This window comes from Typopeltis vanoorti, chromosome 16, assembly GCF_054136105.1.
Source record: "Typopeltis vanoorti isolate ZY-2024b chromosome 16, IOZ_Tvanoo_1.0, whole genome shotgun sequence".
Taxonomy (NCBI): domain Eukaryota; kingdom Metazoa; phylum Arthropoda; class Arachnida; order Uropygi; family Thelyphonidae; genus Typopeltis; species Typopeltis vanoorti.
In genome coordinates this window covers 38,417,891-38,443,546 of record NC_143564.1, presented here as the reverse complement: position 1 = coordinate 38,443,546, position 25,656 = coordinate 38,417,891, and the positions used below count along the sequence as shown (strand labels likewise).

Below are 25,656 nucleotides of genomic sequence, written 5' to 3'. Positions count from 1 at the left end.
GCATTTGGGATAAGGAAAATGAATTTCTTGAGTTCTTCAGAGATAATTACCTCAGGCAGCATGTGAAGGAGGGCATGCGAGGATCGAGAGTTCTATATCTGATCATTTCATTAGAGGATGTAATTGTGAGTGGTGTTTTATACTTTCCTCCAGTTGATGAAAGCGATCATAAAGTGATCATGTGGCTAGCCATATGCAGACTTTTGTGAGGAAAGGATATAGATGAGTTGTGAGACGAAAGAATATAGTTCCAAGCTGTTTCCTGAGTTCCAAGCTTAGGAGACAGCTTGGAACTGTAACATGGAATGACAAGTTGGGCAGTAAGGAAATAAATTCTGCATGGGAACTGACAAAGATATACATAACAGCATCAATGTGAATTTATTCTGAAGTCCAAAAGGCTGAATGAGGTAGGTGTAAAATGGATGAATGTGGAGCTTAAGCATGAAATCTGGAAAAAAAAAAGGTACTTTGGAGGAAGTACAAGATGAATAACCGTAATAATCAGTTACATGAAGAGTATAAAGAATGAGCCAGGAGAGTGACTCAGTTAGTAAGGAAAACAAAAGTGAAGCATGAGCAGAAATTGACAAATCAGGCAAAGAAAACCGTAGAGAGTTTTTTAGACATGTGGCAAGTAGAAGGAAGAATGACCATGGTAAGATTATGTTAATGGATGAAAGTGGTAGAATGGTAACTGCTGCAGAAGACATTGTTAAGGTATTCGGTGATCAATTTATGCAGGTGTTTCATCCTGATCTGGGTTGAATCATGAGGTACTTAAGTGTACAGGACATAGGAGAGGATGAATTAATTGTGAGTGAGCAGGAGGTATTTGAGGAAATAAATAAATTTAATGACATATCACAATGCATCTTAAGGGAATGTTCCAGGGAATTGATAGTAGCATTTGCATGCTTGTTTAATAAGAGTTGTAACAGCACAGGTTCCAAGGGAGTGGAAGGAGGGTAAAATTGTTCCACTACATAATGGTGGTAATAGGCATAGCTGGGGGAAGGGGGGGGGCGACTGCCCGGGCAGCATTTTTTTGGCATTTAAGAAATCTTGCCTTACTTGTCTATAAAACAGCAACTGGGTGATGAAATACACTTCTACAATGTCATCGACGATTTTGCGAACAGAAAATTGCAAGAAAAGTAATATTTTAGAAGGTTGGAATTAAAGTTTTACTTCAAAAATAAATGTAGTGTTTTAAATTTATTTCCCTATATGTCATTTTGACTTTTCATAATTTTTTAAAAAACCTAAGTAGGCATTACCAACATTTCGGAAAAACTATGCAATTTATAACATAATAAATCTAAAAGCATGTTTTGAATGCATATGGAAACATAATTAATTAAATTGGAAGTAAACGATTAAAAGTATATCGTTATTGAACAAAGTTTTAATTTTTATTAAACAAATAAATAATATGATCTAATTATGTTACTGCTTACTTTTAATGAGATGGTTGAGCTTCTTGGCCCTTGTAGAGTTTCTGGATATCTGGCTCAATATTGGTCAAATTCAGTCGAAGATCGGCATACATACGAAAACGATTTCTGTATTTTGTTTTTATTTGAATGAGCGATGAAAATCCTTTCTCACAAAGATAGGTTGTAGAGAACTGTATGACGATTTTCAATGATTCTTCAGATAATTTGAAAAATTCACTTCTCACTGAAGGCAAGATCCAAAATCGAGCCAAACCAAGATCACAGAATTGCATTTTAAGTCCACTGTCACTTGAAAGCTCAATTAACTGTTCTTTTTTTGATAACGAAAGGTCGTTCTCGTGACTGCAAGTCTGAAATGGATTGCAAACACACAGAAATTTCTTATAAAAGTTATTCGGAAAATATGTTTCAAAATTCCGTTTCAGATTTTTGAGGTGGTCACAAACCCTTTCCAGAAACTCAGAATCAACAAAAATATCATTTTCCACTAAAAAGAATTCCAATGTTGGAAAAGGTGAAATTGTCTGTCTTTTACATAATTAATCCATAAAACCAGTTTTTTCTTGAATGCCTTTATTTTGTCGTAGGCATCAAGAACAGTTAAAGATTTTCCCTGAAGGGAGAGATTTAGTTCATTTAATTTCGAAAAAATGTCTAAAAGATAGGATAGCGTTGATAACCATGCTTAGTCAACAAGGAGTGATGCAAAATCAGAATTATGTTCATTTACAAATAATAAAACTTCGTGTCTTAATTGAAATAACCTTGTTAGTACTTTACCCCTGGAAAGCCAGCGAATTTCAGAATGAAGCAAAAGTTGTATATATTCACTACCCATTTCATCTCTGAGTACTGAATATAACCTGTTATTTAACGGTCAAGCTTTAATAAAATTAGCTAGCTTTACTGCATTATAGCACAGTTTTAAATTCTGTGCGGCATTCCTTTGGAGGCTAACGCTACCCCATGTCTGAAACAATGTACCCAATTCATATCCGGAGCTACTGTGCCTGCCTGTAAGGGTGCGAGCTCCATCCACAGAAGCCTATACATTTTTCCCACTGGATCCCTTTGTGTATTATGTAATTATTGAGAGTGTGAAATATTTCTTCTCCAGTTGTTTGGGATGGCAAAGCTCTACAAAACAGAATATCATCATAAATGTTGTTATCATGCGCATATCTTATGTAGCATATTAACTGTGCATCACTTGTAACATCAGTAGTCTCGTCTATTTGTAACGCATAATAAGGGCTCTTCTTAACTCTTTCCATTAACTGAGATTCTACGTCACCTGCCATATCATTAATTCTTCAACCGACAGCATCATTTGAAAGAGAAATCAAATCAACATCTTTTAGTAACTTGTTGTCAAACATCATTTTTACCACATCTTTTATAGCTGGAAGTAGCAAATTTTCCCCGATAGAATGAGGTTTCCCTGTTTTCGCTATGCGCAAACTTAAGAGATAGGATGCTTCCAGTGCCTTGTGATTAATGGAACCCATGGCCGAAACTATATCTTTCCCATGATTTAATGTCCCTGAGCATTGTTGAAAAAATTCAATTGGCTTATTTTTCACATCACAATGTTTAGTTTCTAAATGTCGTCGGAGTTTCGCAGGTTTCATGCACTTGTTCGACAATACTTCATAATACAAAACACATTGAGGTTTCTGTTCACTTTCATCTCTATACCAAGTAAACCCTAATTCCAAATATGAATTGTTATATTTCCTACTGTATTTTTTCTTTGAACTGCTTGTTTCTTCTTCTTTAATAGTATCAGATTTACTCACCGTTACAACACGTGTATCACAATTAGCATCACGTGCTTCATATGCTCTTCTTTTCAAAGTCCTAGTTCTAATCCACTTTTCCATTATTAAAAAACGTTTCCGAAAAATATATAAATATAATACTGGGGCTAACTCAGGACACACTTTGTCCAAGTATCACTTATCACTTCTCAAGACATACCAAGTCTTGGTTGAAGGAGGGAAACCTTCAATAATAAAAATCAATAAAGAACAAGCCATTGGTTGAAATATGGATAACACATGTTCACTTCAAATCTGACAAAACAGCAAGGGAAGGCAGAAGCAATAAAACTATATCATTGTTCACTTCACCCATCTTTTATTATTGTTATTCTGCCGCTACAAATTTAGCTGCAGAATGACGAATAATAAAAAGGGTGAAGTGAACAACGATATTGTTTTATTGCTTCTGCCTTTGAACATTCTGATGATTTTTTTTTTTTTAAAGTTTCCATTTGATTTCAATAATTTTTACTTATTCAATTTTAATTTGTTTAGATAATTAAAAAATATATATTTATTTAATTAATTTAAGTCTGTCTGCAGACCACCTGTGGTCTGCAGGATTTGTTAAAGGGAGATCATGTTTCACTAATTTACTTATGTACTATAACAAGGTGACAAATACCTTAGACAGGGGAGGTGCATATACAGTGGTGTACTTGGATTTTGCAAAAGCTTTTGATAGACTGCCACATGACAAGCTGTTAGATGGGATCGGATAACAAACTTCTGAGTTGGATCAGCAACTGGCTTTCAGATAGGTATCGCAAAGTTGTATATGGGGGTGCGGTATCCCGAAAGAGGAAGGTCTCTAGTGGTGTACCGTAGGGGTCAGTTTTGAGACCATTGTTGTTCAATTTGTATATTAATGATATTGGGGTGGATTTAACTAGCGGTGTGCAACTGTTTGCAGATGATGCAAAACTGGGGAGATCACTGCAGAGTCAAGCGGATGTTTTGGCCTTACAAGAGGACTTGAATAGATTGCATGAATGAGTGTGGATGGATCTTGCAAAGTGTAAAGTTTTGAGATTTGGTAAGCAACAATGGGATGCAAAGTATACGCTTGGTGTGGAAACTTTAAAGGAAGTAGAGGAGATGAGAGATCTAGGAGTGATGGAGGACCTGAAATTCAGGGGCCACATTGCACAAGTTGTGAAGACATCACATCGGATAATGGCAATGATGCAGAGGACTCTGACATGCATAAATAGAGAGGTTATGATGCCTTATACAGTGGCATCAGTTTCGTGCACAGATTTGGTCATCAGGTTTTCATGGTGATGAGGATATTTTGGAATGGGTCCAGAGAAGATTTGCAAAGGTGGTTAGTGGTCCTTGGAATGTAGAGTACAAAGACAGATTGAGAGAATGTAAGTTGCAAAGCTTCGTGAATAGGAGGAAGGGGGCAGGGGGAATGATTAAGACATATAAGCTAGTCAGGGGTTGTTAACAGGTTGATATGGAAGAGATTTTTCATAAAATGGGAGGGGGTGGATAGAACAAGAGGCCATCGCTGGAAACTGTATAAGGAGGGTGTGAGAAGAAAGAGGAGTGAGGAGCAGGTTCTTTGCATTGCCTGAGTGTGTTGTGAATGTAGACATATCGAACGTTTAAAGCAGGGTTGGATGAGCATGGTGTGCAGTAGTGTGTTCCTCCCACGATGAGTCTCTGACTCCATGGAGGTCAGATGTTAATAATAATATAATTAGTGCAAATAATATTTTTTAAAAAATGAAGAAATGTTTTTCTGCATTTCCCCATGTAGTCAAATTAACATATATGTTAAGAAAGTTTCGGAAAGGTAATACCAGTAGTAGCATTATGGTTGCATTTGGAGGAATTATTATGTGTCATAATTCATTTTGAAGTTTAGAGGAGAAAACACACTTGGCGATAATAATTAACTACATGTATTTATTTAACTGTTAAGTTATTACACTAATATTTCACTGTAGTCACCAAAGCATCTTTGTTGGCACAAAGAAATACACTGTGCATGCAGTCACACCAGCAGAAAGGCAAAAATAGACTTAATGTAAAAATGCAGGATCCTGCAATCTTACATAGCAATCTCTATGGGTGTGGTGTGGGATATTTCTTTAGGTCTCGAGATGATGGTCTCCCAGATTTTTGGTAATGTGAGGCAGCCTAATTTGCATTAGCAAAAAACTGGGCAATCATCACCTCAGAGACCTTCAGCAGGATCCATCAGCACACCCATAGAGAGCACCAGTTCGGACTTTAGTATTCCTGCCTTTTACATTCAGTCTGGTTTGTGTATGTCAATCTGGTTTGTTTATGTGCTTAGTGTATTATTGTTATTGTTATTATTATTATTATTATTCGAAACCTCCAAGGATTCATTATAGGAGGGCACACTACTCCATTATGACTAATGGTCTCCCTTACTTAATCCTTCAACTACGTGACACCACTACCATCAATGCACAGTGTCATCTATCTATAACTTGCCACTACCACTAGTATACACTGTCTCTAAATTGTATGTGTTCTCATGACTGATTAGCTGTGTGTGAGATGAAAATCCTGAGTTTCTGGGAGGAAAAAAAAAACCCTGCTACCTCTGTAGGAGATCGGCTAACTCACCTTCAACTGAAAAAGCCCTTATAAAGATTCCTTAATTCCTCTTGTCACAATGAGAATCAAAGATGCAATGTACTGTCATTCTTCCAGTTGTGCTACATAGGCACAGTTGGAAGAATTTTCACAATTTCTCCATGACTTTGAAGCTGCCTTAGTAATCTAAGTGAAATACTGGCATAATGATTTAAAGCTAAATAAATTTAGTTAGTTTTTGCTCTTAGACGTATTTTCTCCTCTAAACATGAATGTGAGAGATAATCAACATCTAACCATCCATATCAGATATGTTATAATTCTATAATAATTTAGCTTTATGTGAATATATATTCACATTTTTGGTTTTGAATAAGAAAATTCAATGTTTTCATTGGATTATTTTTGACTAGCTTTATCATGTGATAACTGGACTTGAAACATTTGCCTTCCAAGTGCAACAAGCTGATTGTGCTCTACAGCCACCTTCACCTTTCAAGTTATGCCAGCATGATATCCCTCAATCTGGATGTCCTGAAACAACTCCTACTTCTCCATGCCCGTGTCCTGAAGATATAAAGTATCGTATGACTAGGCTTTCTGTAGATGCCATAGATTTATGTGTAGTAGAGGGTGGAACTGCTCTTGGTGTTGAGGTATTTTTTTCCCCTAAATTTAAGATATAGAATCTTTAGTCTGTATTTTTATTAACTATATAAGTAGGATGTGTAATTCTACTAAAAATCTTGTAGCATTACACATCCTGCTAATTAGATTTCTTTTTAGTAACAGCTGTGCATCTCTGATAGTATCAGAATTTTGGAAATTAAGTAGTAATGTAAATTTATTTTGTATTATATAAGACTTTATGTTATATCTTGTATTATGTAAGCTAAACAAAATTGATGGGAAGACTTTGGTAACAGTTTGGAAAGTAAATATCAAGAAGAAGTCAAAATGTTCTGGAGATTATTGAAGAAGCTTAGAAATGGAGGAATGAGTACTGTAAAAGGAATCATAGGTAATAAAGGTGAGATGAAAACTGAAGATAAGGATATCTGAGATGTCGGAAGTAACTTTTATAGACTGTTATATGAACCAAGCAGTGACAAAACCGTACTACAAAAGTTTCAAGAGGAATGCCAAGAGTACATAATACTTGAGGTAGAAAAAGTTGTCATTAATGGCACAAATGCTGGATTAGATGATATTCAACCAGCTATGGAGGTATGAAGGTTTTGCATGTCAACACTGCATAATTCACAGGGCCTCATCAGAAGATCGAATTCCTGATGATTGGAATAGAACTCTCATACTATCCATCTATTAAAAAAAAAAAAAGGAAATAAAGCTGAACGTGAGAACTAAAGAAGAATTTCTCTTCTAAGTGTTCCCAGGTAAGATTTATGTAAGCATACTTGAAAGGAGGCTGAGAAATTTGGGTTCAGGTTCAAATAGAGGTTGTCAAGATAAGATTTTCACTTTAAGACAAATAATTGAGAAATTGTGGGAATATGACAAGGATTTATACTTACATTTTGTAGATCTGGAAAAGGCCTACAGCAAGGTGCCTAGAGAAAGCTTTTCAAAATACTTCAGTTATATGGAGTAAATGGAACATTATACTAAGCAATACGTAGTCTATATTTAAGTTGTCAGTCAGCAGTTAGAATTACAGGAAATACAGAAAGATGGTTTGATATAAAATCAGATAGTAAGAGAAGGATGCACATTATTTCCTTTCTTATTCATCTAAATGGATCATATTATGAAAGAAAGTGGCATTAGGCCTGATATTTGAATTCGACATGTCAAACTTAGCTCTTTGTTTCACGCAGATAATGGCATACTCCTAAATACATCTAATGCAAGTCTTCAAGATTCACTAACAAAATTGAATAACAGCTGTTAACAAATTTGGCATGAAAATCAGCAATAAAAAGACCAAAACTATGAAAATAGGCAGGGGCATAGAAAACCTATGCTGCTTTCTGAAATGGAGATCCTACAGAAGAAATAAAATATTTTAGCTATTTAAGCACAGTTTTTAATAAAGATGGCAAGCTAAATCTGGAAATAGACAACTGAATAAACAAAGCTGGTATAGTGGTATTGTGTCCTATTTCTTTAAATTTCAAATGAGTTCAAACTCAGTGCCCCATGAAATATTGTTAGTAGTAGTACTATTACAGTCATAGGTCTCAACTCTAACTGGATTCAAGTCATGTTAAAACGTTATTTTCTTGACCACGAAAACTATGGAAATGACCTCTATTTCGATTTATTGATCAAGTATTTTTTAGAATAACTATGTTATACCAACTAGTTTCACCAACTGAGGCTGTTGGCATCTTCAGGGTACATAACTGATATAAGGCACTTAAAGCTAAAAACTGTTACAGACTATAAATCAACCGATTCCAATTATATTTGACAAAACATAACGCGTACAATACAGGCATAGCGCATGTATGATCTCACTTGTTGTTATTTAGGAACATTCTATAATTGGCACTATAATTCAGTTCTTGTATGTTTAAAGATCTAATGAGGGTCTTCAGATCTTGGGCAAGATAAATCCTTGGTTCCTGTTAAGATTTTGTACAGAACGAGCAACTGTTGCAGCTTCTTTAATAACTTGGGAGCGGAAATCCTCTTCCATGTAGGGAATAGAGCTTCTATTCCACTCTATGATATAGTTAGTTCTAACCATATAACTAACCATATAGAACTAACCACATAGAATAGAACTAACCATATCATAGAGTGGGATAGAAGCTCTGTTCCCTACATGGAAGAGGATTTCCGCTCCTGAGTTATTAAAGAAGCCGCAACAGTTGCTCGTTCTGTACAAATCTTAACAGTAACCAAGGATTTATCTTGCCCGAGATCTGGAAGACCCTCATTAAATCTCTAAACATACAAGAAGTGAATTATAGTGCCAATTATAGAATGTTCTAAATATCAACAAGTGAGATCATATACGCGCTATGCCTGTATTGTACGCGTTATGTTTTGTCAAATATAATTGTAATCGGTTAATTTATAGTCTGTAACAGTTTTTAGCTTTAAGTGCCTTATGTCAGTTATGTACCCTGAAAATGCCAACAGCCTCAGTTGGTGAAACTAGTTGGTATGACATAGTTGTTCTAAAAAATACTTGATCAATAAATCGAAATAGAGGTCATTTCCATAGTTTTCGTGGTCAAGAAAATAACGTTTTAACATGAATAGAATCCATGGGGATACCAAACAAAAGGTACGCCGTTTTGAACTCCTAAAATGCAAAAAGGCCAGACTATTAAATCATCTTACTTTTTTGAAAAGATGTCAGAACAACAACATCATTCCCAAGTTTCTATCTTTAAAGGAACAATTCCATTCCAGACGAGCTAGACATATTTATTTTAAAACATCGTTGGCACTTTTACGTGAACGGATACAACACACTAGATTTCTATTAAACAAAATAGATTTACAATGTTATCAGTTTTTTGAAGATATCTCTAGTACTTTAGACCAAGATATATGGTCACAAAACCGAATGATCAATACTAGCTATGAGAAAGCCTTTATAACAAGCAAAAGGAACAAATAAAAAAATTCAACAATCTTTATGCAAAATGTTTTAAATCTAAACCTTCTCTGCTAGATAACTAAGTTATTTTTAATCTATCAGATCATGTATTAACAAAACCAGAGATCTCTATACTCAAGATAGGTTTCAACTTTGCGATAACACTTGATCATATTCCTAAAGTATATTACAGAAGATATCATTTGTAATATAGAAAAGGCAGTCTCGTTGTTACTGGGACCCACAGCTAATGATCTTAGATTAAAAAGTAGTATTATCCTCTCATCTTCAAGAACTCCTAACATAAACATCACCCCTCTGGAAAAAAGAACAATGTATAGTTTAAAGAAAAAGAAAGATATCATTATATTAAAAGCAGATAAGGGCAACTGCACGGTCATTTTAAACACCAGGGATTACGAAGATAAAATTAGCAACTTATTATCAGATACGTCCGTTTACCGTGTCCTAGTCACAGATCCAACAGTAAAGAATCACAATGATACGAACGATTTATTGCATCGCATGGTGAACTGGTCTACAAATTTAAAACGAAGACTTAAGTTTATGCATCCACTAACACCAAGACTATATGGCACTCCAAAAGTACACAAAGATGGAATACCATTACGCCCTATTGTTGATGGTATCAACTCGCCCACCTATCTGTTATCAAAACACCTTGCAAGCCTCCTCAAACAACACATCCATAATTTGAATGCTTACATACAAAATTCGCAACATTTCGTTGAGAAATTGAACAACATCTCCATCTCCGATACAGACCTAATCGCTAGCCTAGACGTTACATCTCTATTCGCTAACATTCCTGTGGAAGAAGTTATCAACATTTTAGGAAGTTTGTTTCTGCAGGATATCACTTTCCTGTTCCATCATTGTTTAACATCTAACTTTTTCTTATGGAATAAAACCATATATCAGCAGTTGACTGGCCTTGCAATGGGTAGCCCTCTCTCACCATCTGCTGATCTTTTTATGGAAGATCTTGAAAGTAAAATTTTATCTCGAGCAGACCCTAAATCCACAGTATGGTTGAGATATGTAGACGATATTTTCATTGTTTGGAACCACACAAAAAAGAACCTGTTTTTGATTTTCTAAACAAGATCAACTCTTTACACCATACAATCAAATTCACTCTAGATCTTGAAAAAGATAACAAATTATCATTTCTGGACACCTTAATCAAGAAGCAAACAAATGGTCTTAGCCTCTTAGTTCTACAAAAACCCACAAATACAGAATGTTATTTGCACTTTAGCTCCACCCACATTTCTCAGAAACTTAGCATTGTACATATGCTAAAAAAAAAAAAAAAAAGCGAGCTTTTCGCATTACAACAGATAAACAGGCTCTCCAAGATGAATTATCACTGATATCTAACAACCTCACCATGAGTGGCTACCCTCGGAGACGTGTCCACAAGATACTTTTCTCTACCCCCGATAATAAATTCTTCATTATTCTACAGCTGGGATACGAAACTCGGAGATCGAAAACTAAGAGTTTCATGCCGAAGAACTATCGGTGAGTCCAAGCGTAAGTCAACACCTGGGTGGTACAACACTAGGGCAACTTGGGTACATCGGTCTGGCAATTCGTTAGTAGGGGTATATGTAAGTTCTTTTCACTTTAACCTTGGTATTCCAGGTCTACCTACTCACTGATGAGACCTCAATAAAGGTCAAAACTGGTCTGGGTAGTGACCTCTCCTCATAATGCAAAACGGTAATACATCTCTTAAGAGCTGTGTTTTACGTTATGAGAAAATATTAAGGATAGTGACGGAGCTTGCTCCACCTTTGTCACGAGTTGCCCTAGTGTTGTACCACCCAGGTGTTGACTTACGCTTGGACTTGCCGATAGTTCTTCGGCATGAAACTCTTAGATTTCGATCTCCGAGTGTTGTATACCGGCTGTAAAATAATGAAGGATTTATTATCCCCTTAACGTAATTTACACTGCAGGAAAAAATAGCCTCTTGGCTCTTGATCGTAGTAATAATAATATAAGGGTACACCGGTCTGGCAGTTTGTTAGCAGGGGTATATGTAATTTCGTTTCACTTAAACCTTGGTTTTCCAGGTCTACCTACTCACTGATGAGACCTCAATAAAGGTTGAAACTGGTCAGGGTAGTGGCCTCTCCTCATAATGTAAAACAGTAATACATCTCCTAGGAGCTGCATTTTACATTATGAGAAAATATTAAGGATAGTGACGGAACTTGTTCCACCTTTGACACGAGTTGCCCAAGTGTTGTACCACCCAGGTGTTGACTTACGGTTGGACCCGCTGATAGTTCTTCAGCATGAAACTCTTACATTTAGATCTCCGAGTTTCATATCCCAGCTGTAAAATAATGAAGGATTTATTATCCCCTTAACTTAATTACACTGCCGGAAAAAATAGCCTCTTGGCTCTTGATCATATTTATTCATCATTATTTTTGTTTTTTCTCTATTTATTTTTAATCCAATTACTCTGGAGACTTCATTTAGATGATTTAGCCTTTCTTCCAGATCTTCAAGATTATCTGCTATGAGGACAATATCATCTGCAAATATCAGATGATGCAGCGTTTCTCCATTTATGTTTATTCCTTTTTTTCCCCAATCAAGGCTTCTAGAGACTTCCTCTAGTGCAGCTGTAAATAATTTGGGGTGTCGCCTTGCCAGATGCCTTTTTTTTGTATTGGGAACTTTTCACTGTTTTTATATAATTTAATTACAGAAGTTGCATTATTGTAAATATGTTTTAGTGTTTCAATATATGGTTTCTCAGTTCCCTGGGTTTCAAGTGCTTTTAGTGTTGCAGATGTTTTAACTGAATCAAATGCTTTTTCGTAGTCTATATAGGCCAGAACATAAGGGTTCATTGTATTCAATTGATTTTTCAATCAGCTGTCTTAATGTGTGAATATTGTCCAAAGTATTGTAATTCTTTCTAAATCCAGCTTGTTCACAGGATTACATTCCCTCTGGTTTAGTTTTTATTCTATTATTTATAATTTTTGTGAAAACTTTATATTGTGGGGAATAGGCTTATAGGTCTGTAGTTTTTAATTTCTTCCTTATTGCCCTTTTTAAAAATTAATATTAGAAGTGAATTGTTCCAATTTTTCGGAATTTTTCTCTATTTTATGCATTTATTAAAGAGTTTAGTCAACTGTTTGATGACAGGCTTCCTCCCAGTTTTAAGAAGTCTACCATAATTCCATCTTCTCCCGGGGGCCTTTCCATTCTTCATTTCTCACAGTGCCATTTCCACTTTGCCTTGTAAGATCTCAGGGGCATCATATTCTTCCTCACTCGAGTTATCCATAGATGATTCTTGAATGTCACGGTCTTTGTCTTCATAGAGTTCAGTATAAAATTCCCGAATTCTTTTGATTATTGCATCTCTATTTTTTATAAGTTCATATACATTCCAACATGATCAAAATATATACACTGTCACATCTCATTTTGAAAACTTAAGGTATGTTTTCTCACCTAGATGATTGCCAAACATTGTTTGTCTGTATAATTCCTTCCCAACAAGCTTGCCTTATTCATTGAAAAAACTGGTGTTAAAAATTTTTTAAACTGTTGTGTGATGAGTTTTAACAGATATGCTCATTATATTCTTGTTATTTCACAAGAATATATGCTTGGTTTCAGTTGTTTGGATTTGCTGGTATCCAACATCACAAGCGCTTGGGATGCAAATCTTTGTCTTTAAGATATTGTACTTCTTACTGATATTATTGGCTGTAAACATTTTTTTAGCACCTTTCAAATCCATTTTAATATTCAGTGAGCATTTGTTGCAGGATTGCATTGTACTAATCAAAGCATGTTATTTATCTGGTGCTTAAGATCAGATTTGGATACAATATCAAATGATCTATTTTCCTGCACATATCTGTATATAGGATAAGGGGGAGGTCCGAAAAGTTAAGATAAACACCTAGAACATACTAGTAGCAGAGTTATGAAGGTAGTTAACTTATGATCTTATATTCTTACATCCTCGTGTGCTCTTTCTTGTAGTTATATCAATTGCTTTAATATAATTTTTGTTCTAGGTGTTTATCAGAACTTTCTAGACCACTTATAATTATATATCAGTCAAAACTAGTTGCTTGGAGATGATATGCTTAGATAACACAGTCCAACACAATTTTTGCTGACTTTTATATGAGACTTGTTTTTTACTAATTTGGGTGCGCTGATTTCAGATATCAAATCCATTTTTCTCTCTCATGTCAGGTTTTTCCTCTGTGACATTTTCTTTTTGCTAATTTGTAAGTTTTTGATAGTTTTAAGGAGGCAGTACTATTTAGAGGATAAAAAAAATCGATTTTTTTTTTCTGAAAGTAAGTATGTACTTTTAAAAATCTGTTCCTAACTTTTTATCAAGAAATTCGAAAAATTCCCGAAGATATAGCCTATTATTCAAAGCTGTGCGCAGATCAGAATCGGAGCGCTCACCGCTCTCGCTTTTTAGTAAACAAATAAATGCGTAAGAACCTGCAGCGGCACGTACTGGCTTTGAATGCGAGAGAGGCCGATAATTAGATACATAACTACTTAACAATATTCATTTAAAATTACAAGAATATTTATAAAAAAATAACAATTTTACTTACACATGAGTGTCAGGGAATAAACTTTTGTTTGTAGCAATTTCTGCTGTGTGTTCTGTTTTGGCAATCCCTTTGAATACTCCAACAGTAGTCGGTCATCATGTGAGAATCCCATCTTCCTTGGTACCGATCTTCCATAGTTTTTAAGTCTTGATGAAATCTTTTGCCTTGTACAGCACCTAAATTCTCGGGAAATCTATCAAGATGACTGTATAGGAAATGAAGCTTTATGCCATTGTTGCAACCTAGGCGCTGGAGATTTTCAAGCATTATTTCCACTAGATCTTTGTAATTGCATGCTTTTTGTTTCCAAGAAAATTATTCGCAACCATCGTAAATGAAGTCCAGGCCTCTTTCTCAATTTCGTTCATAGAGTTGATGAAATTTGGGTCTCTCATTAAAGTTCTAATTTGCGGTCCATCAAATACACCGGCTTTAATTTTTTCATAACTAAGTCGTGGAAAGTTTTCACATATGTATTGGAAACAGTCACCTTGTAAATCTAAAGCTTTAACATACTGCTTCATAAGACCTATGATGTGTAGAGGTGGAAAAATGATTTTTTCTCTGTCAATTAAAGGTTGATTTATAACATTCTGTTCTCCAACATTTAAGGATATTCTAAGAGGCCAATGTTTCTGACTCCAGTGTTGGTTTCTAGCTCGACTATCCCAAAAGCATAGAAAACACGGAAACTTTGTATATCCTCTTTGAAAGCCAAGTAAAAAGTTCACCATTTTAAGATCCACACAGATGATCCAGTTATGGTCTGTATATTTTAATAACTTCAGAACCTTTTTAATGCCCTCATATGTTTCCTTTAAGTGGACTGAATAGCCAATAGGAATTGAGCCATATACATTCCCATTGTGTAGTAAGACACACTTGAGACTTCTGCTTGATCTGTCGATAAATAAATGCCACTCATTTGGATGATATTGTACAACACTCATTTCAGTTAGTAAACCTGACACATTGTTACAGTAAACAAACCCACACTTGTGTTTAAAATATTGTACAAGATTACTTTCCCTGCTGCGATAAAAAGTTATCTTCGTATCTTGCTCCAGTAAGTTTTTCATTTAATCTTGAAGCTAACAATTCCGATGATTCCTTTGATAGGCCCAAATCTCTTACTAAGTCATTCAATTCTGCTTGAGTAAAACATTGCGGTCCAGAACTAGAAATTAAATTTTCATTGTCTAAATCAACAACCGGGTCTTGCTCCTCAAGAACATCTGGCATATCCCGATCATGCTCGTTCTCAAGTAAAGGAAGTCCTTTATAAATTGGCATGGCTATTTCATTGGAATGAGCAACTGGCCGAATTGCTAAGTCGAGATTTGGATACACAATTTTTTTCTTATTCTTCTTATTATAACCAGAAGTCTGAACTAAACAAAAATAGCAATCATCTACGTGATTTTTTGGTTCACGTCAAATCATTGGAATGTCAAAAGCTAATTTTTGGCGTTTTCCCTTGCTCCACTGTCGTAAATTTTCTACACATGACTTACACACTTTATTTGGAGCCCATGACTTGTCCTGATCTGCAATTTTTACGTGAAAGTATGCAAAGTACACTTTCTTAACGAAATCAGTGATATTTGTCCTTTGACTGGGAACAGTAAAGCTGCCACAAATGTAGCAGAAGGAATCTACACTATTGACACAATTTCGAGTAGTAGACATGATGTATTTTCTTCACTGCCGACTAACATGCAATTAACAAGACAAAAAAACCAGAGACTTTATTGAAACGTTATAAGCACTCATCATACTTTCACAATCGATTAACAATTGACTGATTTCGAAAGAGTTCTTTGTCCGCTATGACGCATATAGCATTCATTTGTTTTAGGCAGTTGTCATCGCCTACTTTTCATCACCTAAATGTATTAGGTCAGTTATCTCTCGCATTCAAAGCACCAGTACATGCTGTGCAGGTTCTTACGCATTTATTTGTTTACTAACAAGCAAGAGCGGTGAGCGCTTCGATTCTGATAATTGCACCGCTTTGAATAATAGGCTATATCTTCGGGAATTTTTCGAATTTCCTGATAAAAAGTTAGGAACAGATTTTCAAAAGTACATACTTTTAGAAAATAATATTAAAAAATCGATTTTTTTGATTCTCTAAATAGTACTGCCTTCTTAAAACTTCAAAAACTTACAAATTAGCAAAAAGAAAATGCCATAGAGGAAAAACCTGACGTGATAGAGAAAAATCGGTTTGATATTTGAAATCAGCGCACCCAAATTAGTAAAAAACAAGTGTCAGATCATAATCAGCATAAAAAAATTTTTTTTTGTTGGCCAGTGTAATTGTTGTTGGTATTTCTCGAGAGCACTTCTCATGTTGCTATTACAAAAACTGTGAATGATGAAAATGCTAATGTAATCTTTGTTTGAAAACTTACTTGGCATCTTTTCAGTAAAATCACCCAGTAATATGGCTAATTCACCAACAAAAAATCATGTACAAGTTTGGAGAATGCTTGTTAAAACTTGAGTACATGACTAGACTGCAATATATGCACAGTAAGATAGTGCTGTTTATCTATTTCTGAAGTTTGCAAGATTCCTCCCTTCTGTGGTGTTTTGTGTATATATTTATATATCTTAAAAATGTAGAGAATTGAATGAGATTATGAAGAAATGGCATTTCAGAGCATATTCAGTAGCACAGATAAGATTGACATCAGAATTAAGTGCCAATGCTTCTGCATAGTGAACTATTTGAAGAACTTTCATAAGCAGAGTGGATGTGTGTTGAAAGTTTTTTCCCACTTGGTTATACTATAAATTAAAGATGCCATGAAATTATATTCTTGGTTTCTTCGTTTATCCAAGCGTAAGCAAACGAACTTTGCATGTGATGTCACTTCATAACTATGCTACTTATAGATTAGAGGTTAATGACTTCACATCAATTGCCTTACTTTCCCATAATGCAACACACATATCCTTACAGACATATATAATGCTATGCATTAAGGAAAGGGCCATTACCCAGACCATTTCAACCTTTATTTAGTTCTCATAAGTGGGAGCCAGACCCAGGTGTGATACCAAGGCTGAAATAATGCAGAAGTCATATTTCCATATACGAGTAGCCAAAAGGTGTCACAACTTATTACTAAAATGTTCTGGATTGGAAATAGATGGTGAAGTTTCTTCACTTGGTTATACTATAAATGAAAGATGCCAAGAAATTATATTCTTGGTTTCACCTTTATCAAAGTGTAAACAACTAAACCTGAAATTGCTGTTTCTGTAAGCTTCTTTTGCATCATCTGAACTATTCTTACTAATAAATAATCTCTTTTTTATGTAATTCCATATTAAGATGGGTATTGGCAGTCAATGATGAAATATAATAATTTTTTTCTCTACCACAGTATTTTTGATATTTATTTTTTTACACATATATTACAAACAGGAAAATTTTAAATAGGGAATGTATCTTCTGATCATTGATATATCAATAAAATAAGATTAATTTCCCAATAATTTACCTCAAGACCAGTTTTGTTTACTGTAGAGTTAAAGTAAGATATACTCATATGTTACATTTTTTTTTTCATACAATAAATAGATCACATATAAATGCTCTGTACTTGTACCATTTTTGAATTTAATTATTATTTTTATTTATTTTGTAGGTATTTCCTGTTCGTTTAGCAACATGCAACTTGCATGGTGGGCAAACAAGTTCTGGATTAAGTACCTTGATTCAACATGTATGCATTCACCAATATGCAAAGATTAGTTCTAATTTGGTGTGCTCCTCAGTATATAGTATTGCAAGTCATGGTCAAATTCCACAGTCTTCATCTGTTTCAGATATATGGCTGGAAGTTGGAGATTTCAGTCTTGGACCTATTTATATTGATGCTGCTACTTCTGAATTTCAAAAAGATACTATGGCACTTCAGGATAAATTTCTGAAAATTCATGATGCCAAATCAAAAAGACTTTGGTTTTTGTGGCCTGCAGATGCAAATGTTGCTTCTCATCCAGTGTCTGGCAAGTGTGGATGTGTTGGTGGTTGCTCATTCTTTGGAAGTAATCGAAATGGTTTATATTTTTTTCGTGTAAATGATTTCCAAGAAGATAAATCATGTGCTGTTTCTGCCAGATACCGCACATATAATGATGATAATTTGGGATTTGGAGAAAGTATATTGCATAAAGGCAAATTTGTTTTTGATATTTCAGAAAATACTCATCCTGTTACTACAGGAACAAGTCCTAGTCATTCAGAGAAATCATTTATTTGTACTGAAGGACATTTAAGTCATATAGGCTCGAAAACTCCAGAAAATTTAACAAAGAAATCTTTAGATATTGAATTATCTCATACCACAAAAGTCACTAGCATGTCTACTGGAAATGGTCATAATGATAAACCAGCCCTTACAGCATTAGATATTACTGCATCTAGATCTAATGTTGTAGATATTCATTCTCATGGAAAACAGATTTGCGATAATTATAATCAAGGAGAGAAAGAAACCTTACTTGCAGCCCAAGGAAAGAGAATAATTAGGCAATTTAGTAGTCCCACTCATATGTCAATGCCAACAACTTTTTCACCACAGTCATCTCATGTTTCTCATCCTCTGGCTGCTCCACCTATGAATCCTAATGGACTTTCTGAAAAAAAGGTTGATAAAAAGAGTGAAGAAATGAAATCTCTTGATCCCTCTGCTGGTTCTATTGTGCAGGAAGGAAACACTAGTCCTGTGATGTCTCAGAGTAGGCACAATTCTCGTGTATCATTGAATGGATGGCCAATGGGCACTCGTGATACATCTGGTTCTAGACATTCTCTTGCCAATATTGCTTCAAGAGGTTACTCTCCGCGTTCTGTAAGAAGAGCTGTTTCAACAGAATCAACACATTCTTCTGAGGCATATTTTTCTGCTGATGAAGATACTTTGTCTTCTGTGCTAACCTTTGAAGGACTTGGGGATGATACTGGACTGGAAAATGAAAGAGCTTACCGACCGTGTATAAAAACAGGTAGTGCTTCTGTTGATCGTAAAATTGTGTCTGGAACTAGGCGATCTCTTCATGATATACAGGAAACACCATCTCAGCAGTCAAGTGATACAGAAGCTCATTCAACTAAACTACAAAGAACTTCATCTTGTGGTACTCATCATGATCCTTCAGACTCAAATTCTGTGTCTAGTACTTCTTTTTTATCAGCAATGTCTTCCCAAGAAGATATAGCACTTGTAGATTTGCATAATCAAATGGATAAACCCATTATTGAATCTCCATTATTAATGTCCTGTTACACATCTCACATGACGCAGTTAGTATGCCATCATTGGAACGAACCACCTCCGCTTCCACATCTCACTCAACTGGGCGGAGGAGTGCACTGCTGGTCTAATAAAGATCATTTATTCCACCGTAATGCAACACGCTGGAAACCAAAGTTTTCACCAGTTACAGAAGGTTTTACTTCACTCCATATGATTGATAAAAACAGAGTATCTGGCTATAGCTTACAGTATGCATGGACCCAGAAGTCATCTTCACCTCATACAGCTGAAGAAGAGTTTCGGCCAGGATCTCTTCAACAAGAACTGAATAATAAAACAAATAAATGTGAGCAATTTATGATAGTTTTTATTTTCTTACTTTAAATTTTTATACCTAGCTTATTGCAAATCTTTTCATTAAATTTATTGTTTAATGAATGCTTTGATGCTGACTTATATACACATTGTAATTAATTGCATCCTGCAGTTGCAATCTGTTAAGTTGCTAAAATAAGATTAAGATATTGTTCCACAATGGAGACCAGCTTCATCAGTAACTACATGCATAAGCAGCCTGTGAAACTGTTATAGTTTTTTAACAATATTCTTTGCTGTCTATGTGTTGAACAATTTCATTCCTCACTTTTTATTGTATCATACATACTATTTCTTGAATTGTAGTTTTATGAGATTATAGCATTTTAGTTCTTATTATACAGCATTATTTTTCTTTGGCAGTATGATGTAGCCAGATTAGATTGAAATGTTTATTTTCTCCTGTTTCCTTATTTATCTTTGCTTTGTCCAGTTTCTCCAGATTGACCTGTCTGTGCTGCCAGCAATGATTGCAACTAAAAACAATTCTTGTGTATTATAGGCTTTTTGATGGGTGGATGTGTGAAGGCTTTGCCAGCTCAAGTAAACAGAATATTTTTATGTAAAGGCTTTTAAAAGTAACCTTTCATATTATTAGCAATCCTGTTTTATGATATTACTGGAAATGACCACCACTCCAAGTGTCTTAATGTGGAGACTAATAGTACTCATGCTAAAAACTAATTGAAGTAGAGAATTACATCTACCACAAAGGTATACAGTCATGCTTCTGTACATCAGAACTGTTAAAAAAACAGACTTGATTGTCCTCATTTTAAAAGTTTGTTATATCAAGCATGCTTTTTTGTAATTTACAAAGATTCTGCCTGGTTGAGATATGCAAAATCTCCACAACAGACATCAAAAAAGCTGGGGTGTAAAAGATAGAGAGAATTTGTAGAATTTGGAGTGTACAGCATAAGGTTAATCAGGAGAATCCCAATAGAAATAGGCTTGAAAGAAGTTAATTTTATGAACAATCACCCATGTAAATGACATGTGCTGATATGTATATATTGTCATTACTTAAATATATAAAAGAGTGTTATATTGCAAATCATTATAACATTTACTTTGTTAAGGTATGCATACCACCTTTGTAAAAATATTTTCCCTCCCTTTAGATTCTTATGAAGCTAGTCACATTTCATGAGAAATACTCTATTTAGCTCAATTAAGTAAATGTGAGATGTGAAGTATATGAAATCTCAGTTTTACTGGTTAAGTGGCCAGCAGCAGGACTGATTGCAGTTTTCCAAATTTTTGAAGTTTGAAGCAGTTGTGTTTGTCGATGTTTTGGGATTGCTTTAATACTGAGACATTCCAACAAAAAAATAAATAATAAATAAATAAATAAAAAATAAAATAAAATAAATGAAATACAAAGGTTATATTTGCATATAAAAAGTACTGCAAGCTGAGGAGTCAGCTTTCAGTGGCCCTATAGCATAAAAATTTGGGGAGAAGAAATGTTGCTACTGCACAGGAAATGGTCAAGGGTGTTTGAAGGAAGCAGTATACCCAGAGTCAGAAAGATAAGTCAAGTAGATACGTGATGTTAATCACGTACCTACTTGATGTTGTAGAGGGAATATAAAGAAAAGGATTTGAATGACCATAAGCAGTACAAAGTACAGGGAAGAAGGGTGACCTGTATGATAAGGAAGACCAAAGCTGATTATGAGAGGAAGCTAGCTGATGGAATCAAAAGAAGTTCTAAAGAATTCTTTCTCTGTGTGGCAAGTAAAAGTAAGAATGACCATGGAAGGATGACTTTAAAGAGTGCTGATGGTAAGGAGGTAATAGAAGCAAACAAAATAGTGGGGTTCTGAGTGATCATTTTGCAACCATTTTGCACTATCCAAGCAGAGATATTACAGTGTCAGATCTGATATAGACTGATCAGAGAATAGAGGTAGATGAATTGGAAATACTTAAGGTATTGCAGAACCTTCATGCAAATACAGCCATGGGATTAGATGGCATATCAGTCCATGTATTATGAGAATGTGCAAGGAAATTATCAGCTCCTCTCACCTTCTTCTTATTGTGCTATCTTCTATCGAAGGTCAGCGACCATCTTGGCAAACAAACTGCGCTCTTGTGCTAATCTGAGCAGTTGTGCACTGCTCTTTCCTTTCCACGTCTTGATGTTGTCAAACCATGATATTCTTTTTCTTCCTCTAGTTCCTTTGCCATCAATTCTTCCTACCAAAATAGTTTGTAGAAGTTGGTATTTGCTGTTTCTCATGATGTGGCCAAGATATGATGTTTTTCGTTTCTTGATTATTTGTACCAGATGTTTAGCTTTGCCAATGGATTTTAAGACATCCTCATTGGTAATTTTTTCTGTCCATGATATCTTTAGCATTCTTCTGTATAGCCATAGAGCAGAATAGACCACACGTAGCATTTCAGCATTCGGCATCTGACTTCCATGTTTAGGTCTTTATTGCAGAATAGTGTTCTCATTTTCATGAAGGACTGCCATGCAACTTCAATCCTTGTCTTTATATCTATTTCTGGATCCCACCTTTCATTAAGCCAGCAACCAAGATATTTATATCTTGACACTTGATCAATATTTTTCCCATTGAGTGCCAGTTTCATTGATGAGGCTGGATGTTTGCTGATGATCATGTATTTTGTCTTGTTGATGTTTATATTTATTCCCATTCTTTGGCTTTCTATGTATACTCTGTCAATGAGTTTTTGGAGATCCATAATATTATCTGCAATTAGCACGGTGTCATCTGCATATCGTAGGTTGTTAACAATCTTTCCATTTATTGTGATTCCCTCTGGACATTCTTCCAATGCTTTTTTAAAGATTACCTCTGCATATATGTTGAACAGGAGTGGTGAGAGCACACATCCTTGTCTCACCAAGCTCTTTAATTTAACCCTGACTTTTGAGAAAGTACCAATGGAGTGGAAAGAATGCCAAATAGTTCTCCTGCATAAATTAGGCTCCAAGGCTTGTAGCAAATTATAGGCTAATCATTATCTCAGGAGTGTTGGTTAAAGTATTGGCAGAATTGTAACTGGCATTTCTTCTGCCCTATGGAAGGTTTTCATTTTGGACCTCTTGCTGATAATGAAAATAAATACATTATAACAGAAAAGCTTATTAATAAATGTTATATCATTTTTAATATTTTTATATATTTATTAATACTGCAGATATGTAATATTTTTGAATGACAACTAGCGTTCTGGATGATGTGTCATGCACCTGTCTAGTTACAGCTCTGGGTATTGGAGAAGTTGGTAAAAGACAGAATTCAGAAGTGGGGCACAAGAATATGATACTTTATAGGGAACAACATAGTTTTGTGAATGGTAGGCCTTGCTTTAGTAATTTCTTGCTTTTTATAATAAAGTGACAGTTGAATTGGATCACTACTCAGTGATGCTGCTGGATTTCTTGTTTAAGAAATTAAATGATATATTTGTATAGTTAGTTGCTGATATTTCACTGGTTTTCTTCCCAGCATCTTCAGGGAATGAAACAGTTTGTCACAGTGCACAAACAGCAACAATTAGATAATAATGGAAAATAGCTTAAAATTGTAACAGACAACACAAAGAACTAAAATCCTAATTAGCACTATCTGTTGTTGGATAATTAATAACAGGAACTTAACACACCTAAGATATGCAGATAATATCATAATTTTTGCAGACACTCCAGAAGACCTTATTATAATGATAGAAGACCTGTAGCATGAAACAGAAAAGCCAGTCTAAAAATCAACAGAGAAAAAACTAAAATCATGTTTAATCATTTTGTAACACCGAAAAACATAATAATAGAAAGCAATTTTTTGAAAAGAGACTCATCATATACATACTTAAGTCATCTGATTGATCTAAACTGTGGACTACATAAGGAACTAAGTAGGAGAGTTTAACTTGCCTGGAATGCATTCAGAAAATCGAAAAGCATTTTTCAAAACAATGATGTCCCACTCTGTTTAAAAAGGAAGACATTTAACCAGTGTATACTTCCAGTCATTACATATGGTTGTGAAACTTGGTCTCTCACAAAGGCACTGGCAAATAAACTAGCAACAACTCAAAAAAAAAAAAATGGAGAGGTTGATGCTAGGCATCATATTAAAAGATAAGAAGTGAAACACCTGGATAAGAAGCCAGACTCATATCACTGATCTCATTCTTTGCCATAAGCGACTAAAATGGAAATGGGCCAGACATCTATCCAGAAGAGGAGATGAGCAATGGGCCACCATACTAATGAATTGGATTCCAAAAAGAAGAGGGAAATGAGGACCTCCTAAAAGAAGGTGGAGTGATGAATGTCAAATTTTGTTGGGGAAAATTGGTTGACCATTGCCAAGAACAGAGAAAGGTGGGAAGAACTGGTGGAGGCGTTCATCCAGCAGAGGACAGAAAATGGCTGAGAAGAAGAAGTTTTATATATAGAGAGTTTGATGGATCTCCTGCATAAATTAGGGTCCAAGGCTTATAGCAAATCATAGGCTAATCATTATTTCAGGAGTGTTGGTTAAAGTATTGGCAGAATTGTAACTGCCATTTCTTGTGCCCTATGGAAGGTTTTCTTTTTGGACCTCTTAATAATAATGAAAATAAATTATCATAATGAATTTATTTGATCTAAAAATGATTGTCTCTCAGATTTTTTAAATCAATATAGCCATACTTGTTAAGGTTTGGGGAATGTTTTAGAGCAGTTTCTCTGGCATGTAATACTTGTAATGACTTCTGTATTCCCGGGTTTCGGCAGAGAATTTTGCTAGGGACTTCGGGATGTTGGTAGATAGGGAGATGAAGTTCAGAGGGCACATTGCTAAGGTGTCCAAGATTGCACATAGGATTACTTGGTTGTTGAGGAACACACTGACATCCAGAGATAAAGAGGTTATTATACCCCTTTATAAAGAATTGATACTTCCACATTTGGATTACTGTGCTCAGGTCTGGTCACCTGGATTCCTTGGAGATGAGGAGGCTGTGGAGAGGGTTCAGAGAAGAGTGACTAAGTTGGTGAGTGATGTAAAAAATGCTCCCTACATTGAGAGCTTGTGGATTGCAGAGGTTGATTGATAGGCAAAGAAGAGGGGATATGATAGAAACATTTAAATTACTGAAAGGTTTTTATAGGATTGATGCAGGGAAAATGTTTCAGCTGTGTGATAGTGATGGAAGAACAAGAGATCATCCCTGGAAATTAAAGAAGAGTGTGGTTAACAAGGGTGTCAGAACAAGGTTTTTTGCCTGGAGGGTGGTGAATGAGTGGAATTCATTGCCTGACTTAGTTGTGAACTCTTCGTCTGTAAATGAATTCAAGAAGAGATATGACAGATATTGTTTTGCTAGTTTGGGTCTCCCACGATGAGTCTACTGACTCCATGGAGATACCCGTAATAATAATAATATCACTTTTGTTTTCTTCTATCTAATCTTGGGTGAAGGGGTATCTAAGACATGGTCCTAACTTGCCATAATAATGATGCAACATTTATTTCTTATGTTCTCTAAGGCAGATGTCAACAGGTTTTCCTATCTGTCCATAGTAAGTCAGGTCACTTCAAATTCTCTGGGATAAGATGCAAGCTTGTCCTTAGGTGTACAGATAAGAATTGCTAATTTGATATATGGTTTAAATATAGTGTGGAATTGGTATTTATTAAGCACTGTGGTTATCTTTTCAGATGTGCCTTGAATGTCTGTAGAAACAATCTTGTGTATTAAGGAAGAGAGGAGATTTGAGGGGATATTTAATATTTTCTCTGTTTTTTTAGGAATTATAGCCATTAGCTAAAAAAGGTATGCTGACTACAGTTGAATTCAAGCTGAGTGGCTAGTGTTCTCTTGCCAACGCAGGCTACAGGGTCAAATCCTGCCACAGGCATGGGTGTTTGTGATTGT

General features: G+C 35.2%; 1 protein-coding gene across 1 annotated transcript in view; it reads left to right on the top strand.

Moving 5' to 3' along the window:
* The window catches only part of tweek (transmembrane protein KIAA1109 homolog tweek), a 1,221,702-nt gene that overhangs the window by 318,144 nt on the left and 877,902 nt on the right, over nt 1-25,656 (top strand). Inside the window, 3 exon segments of the mRNA XM_090406645.1 lie at nt 6,277-6,519; nt 17,755-19,120; nt 19,211-19,714. Coding sequence (XP_090262771.1) covers nt 6,277-6,519; nt 17,755-19,120; nt 19,211-19,714 — 2,113 coding nt within the window.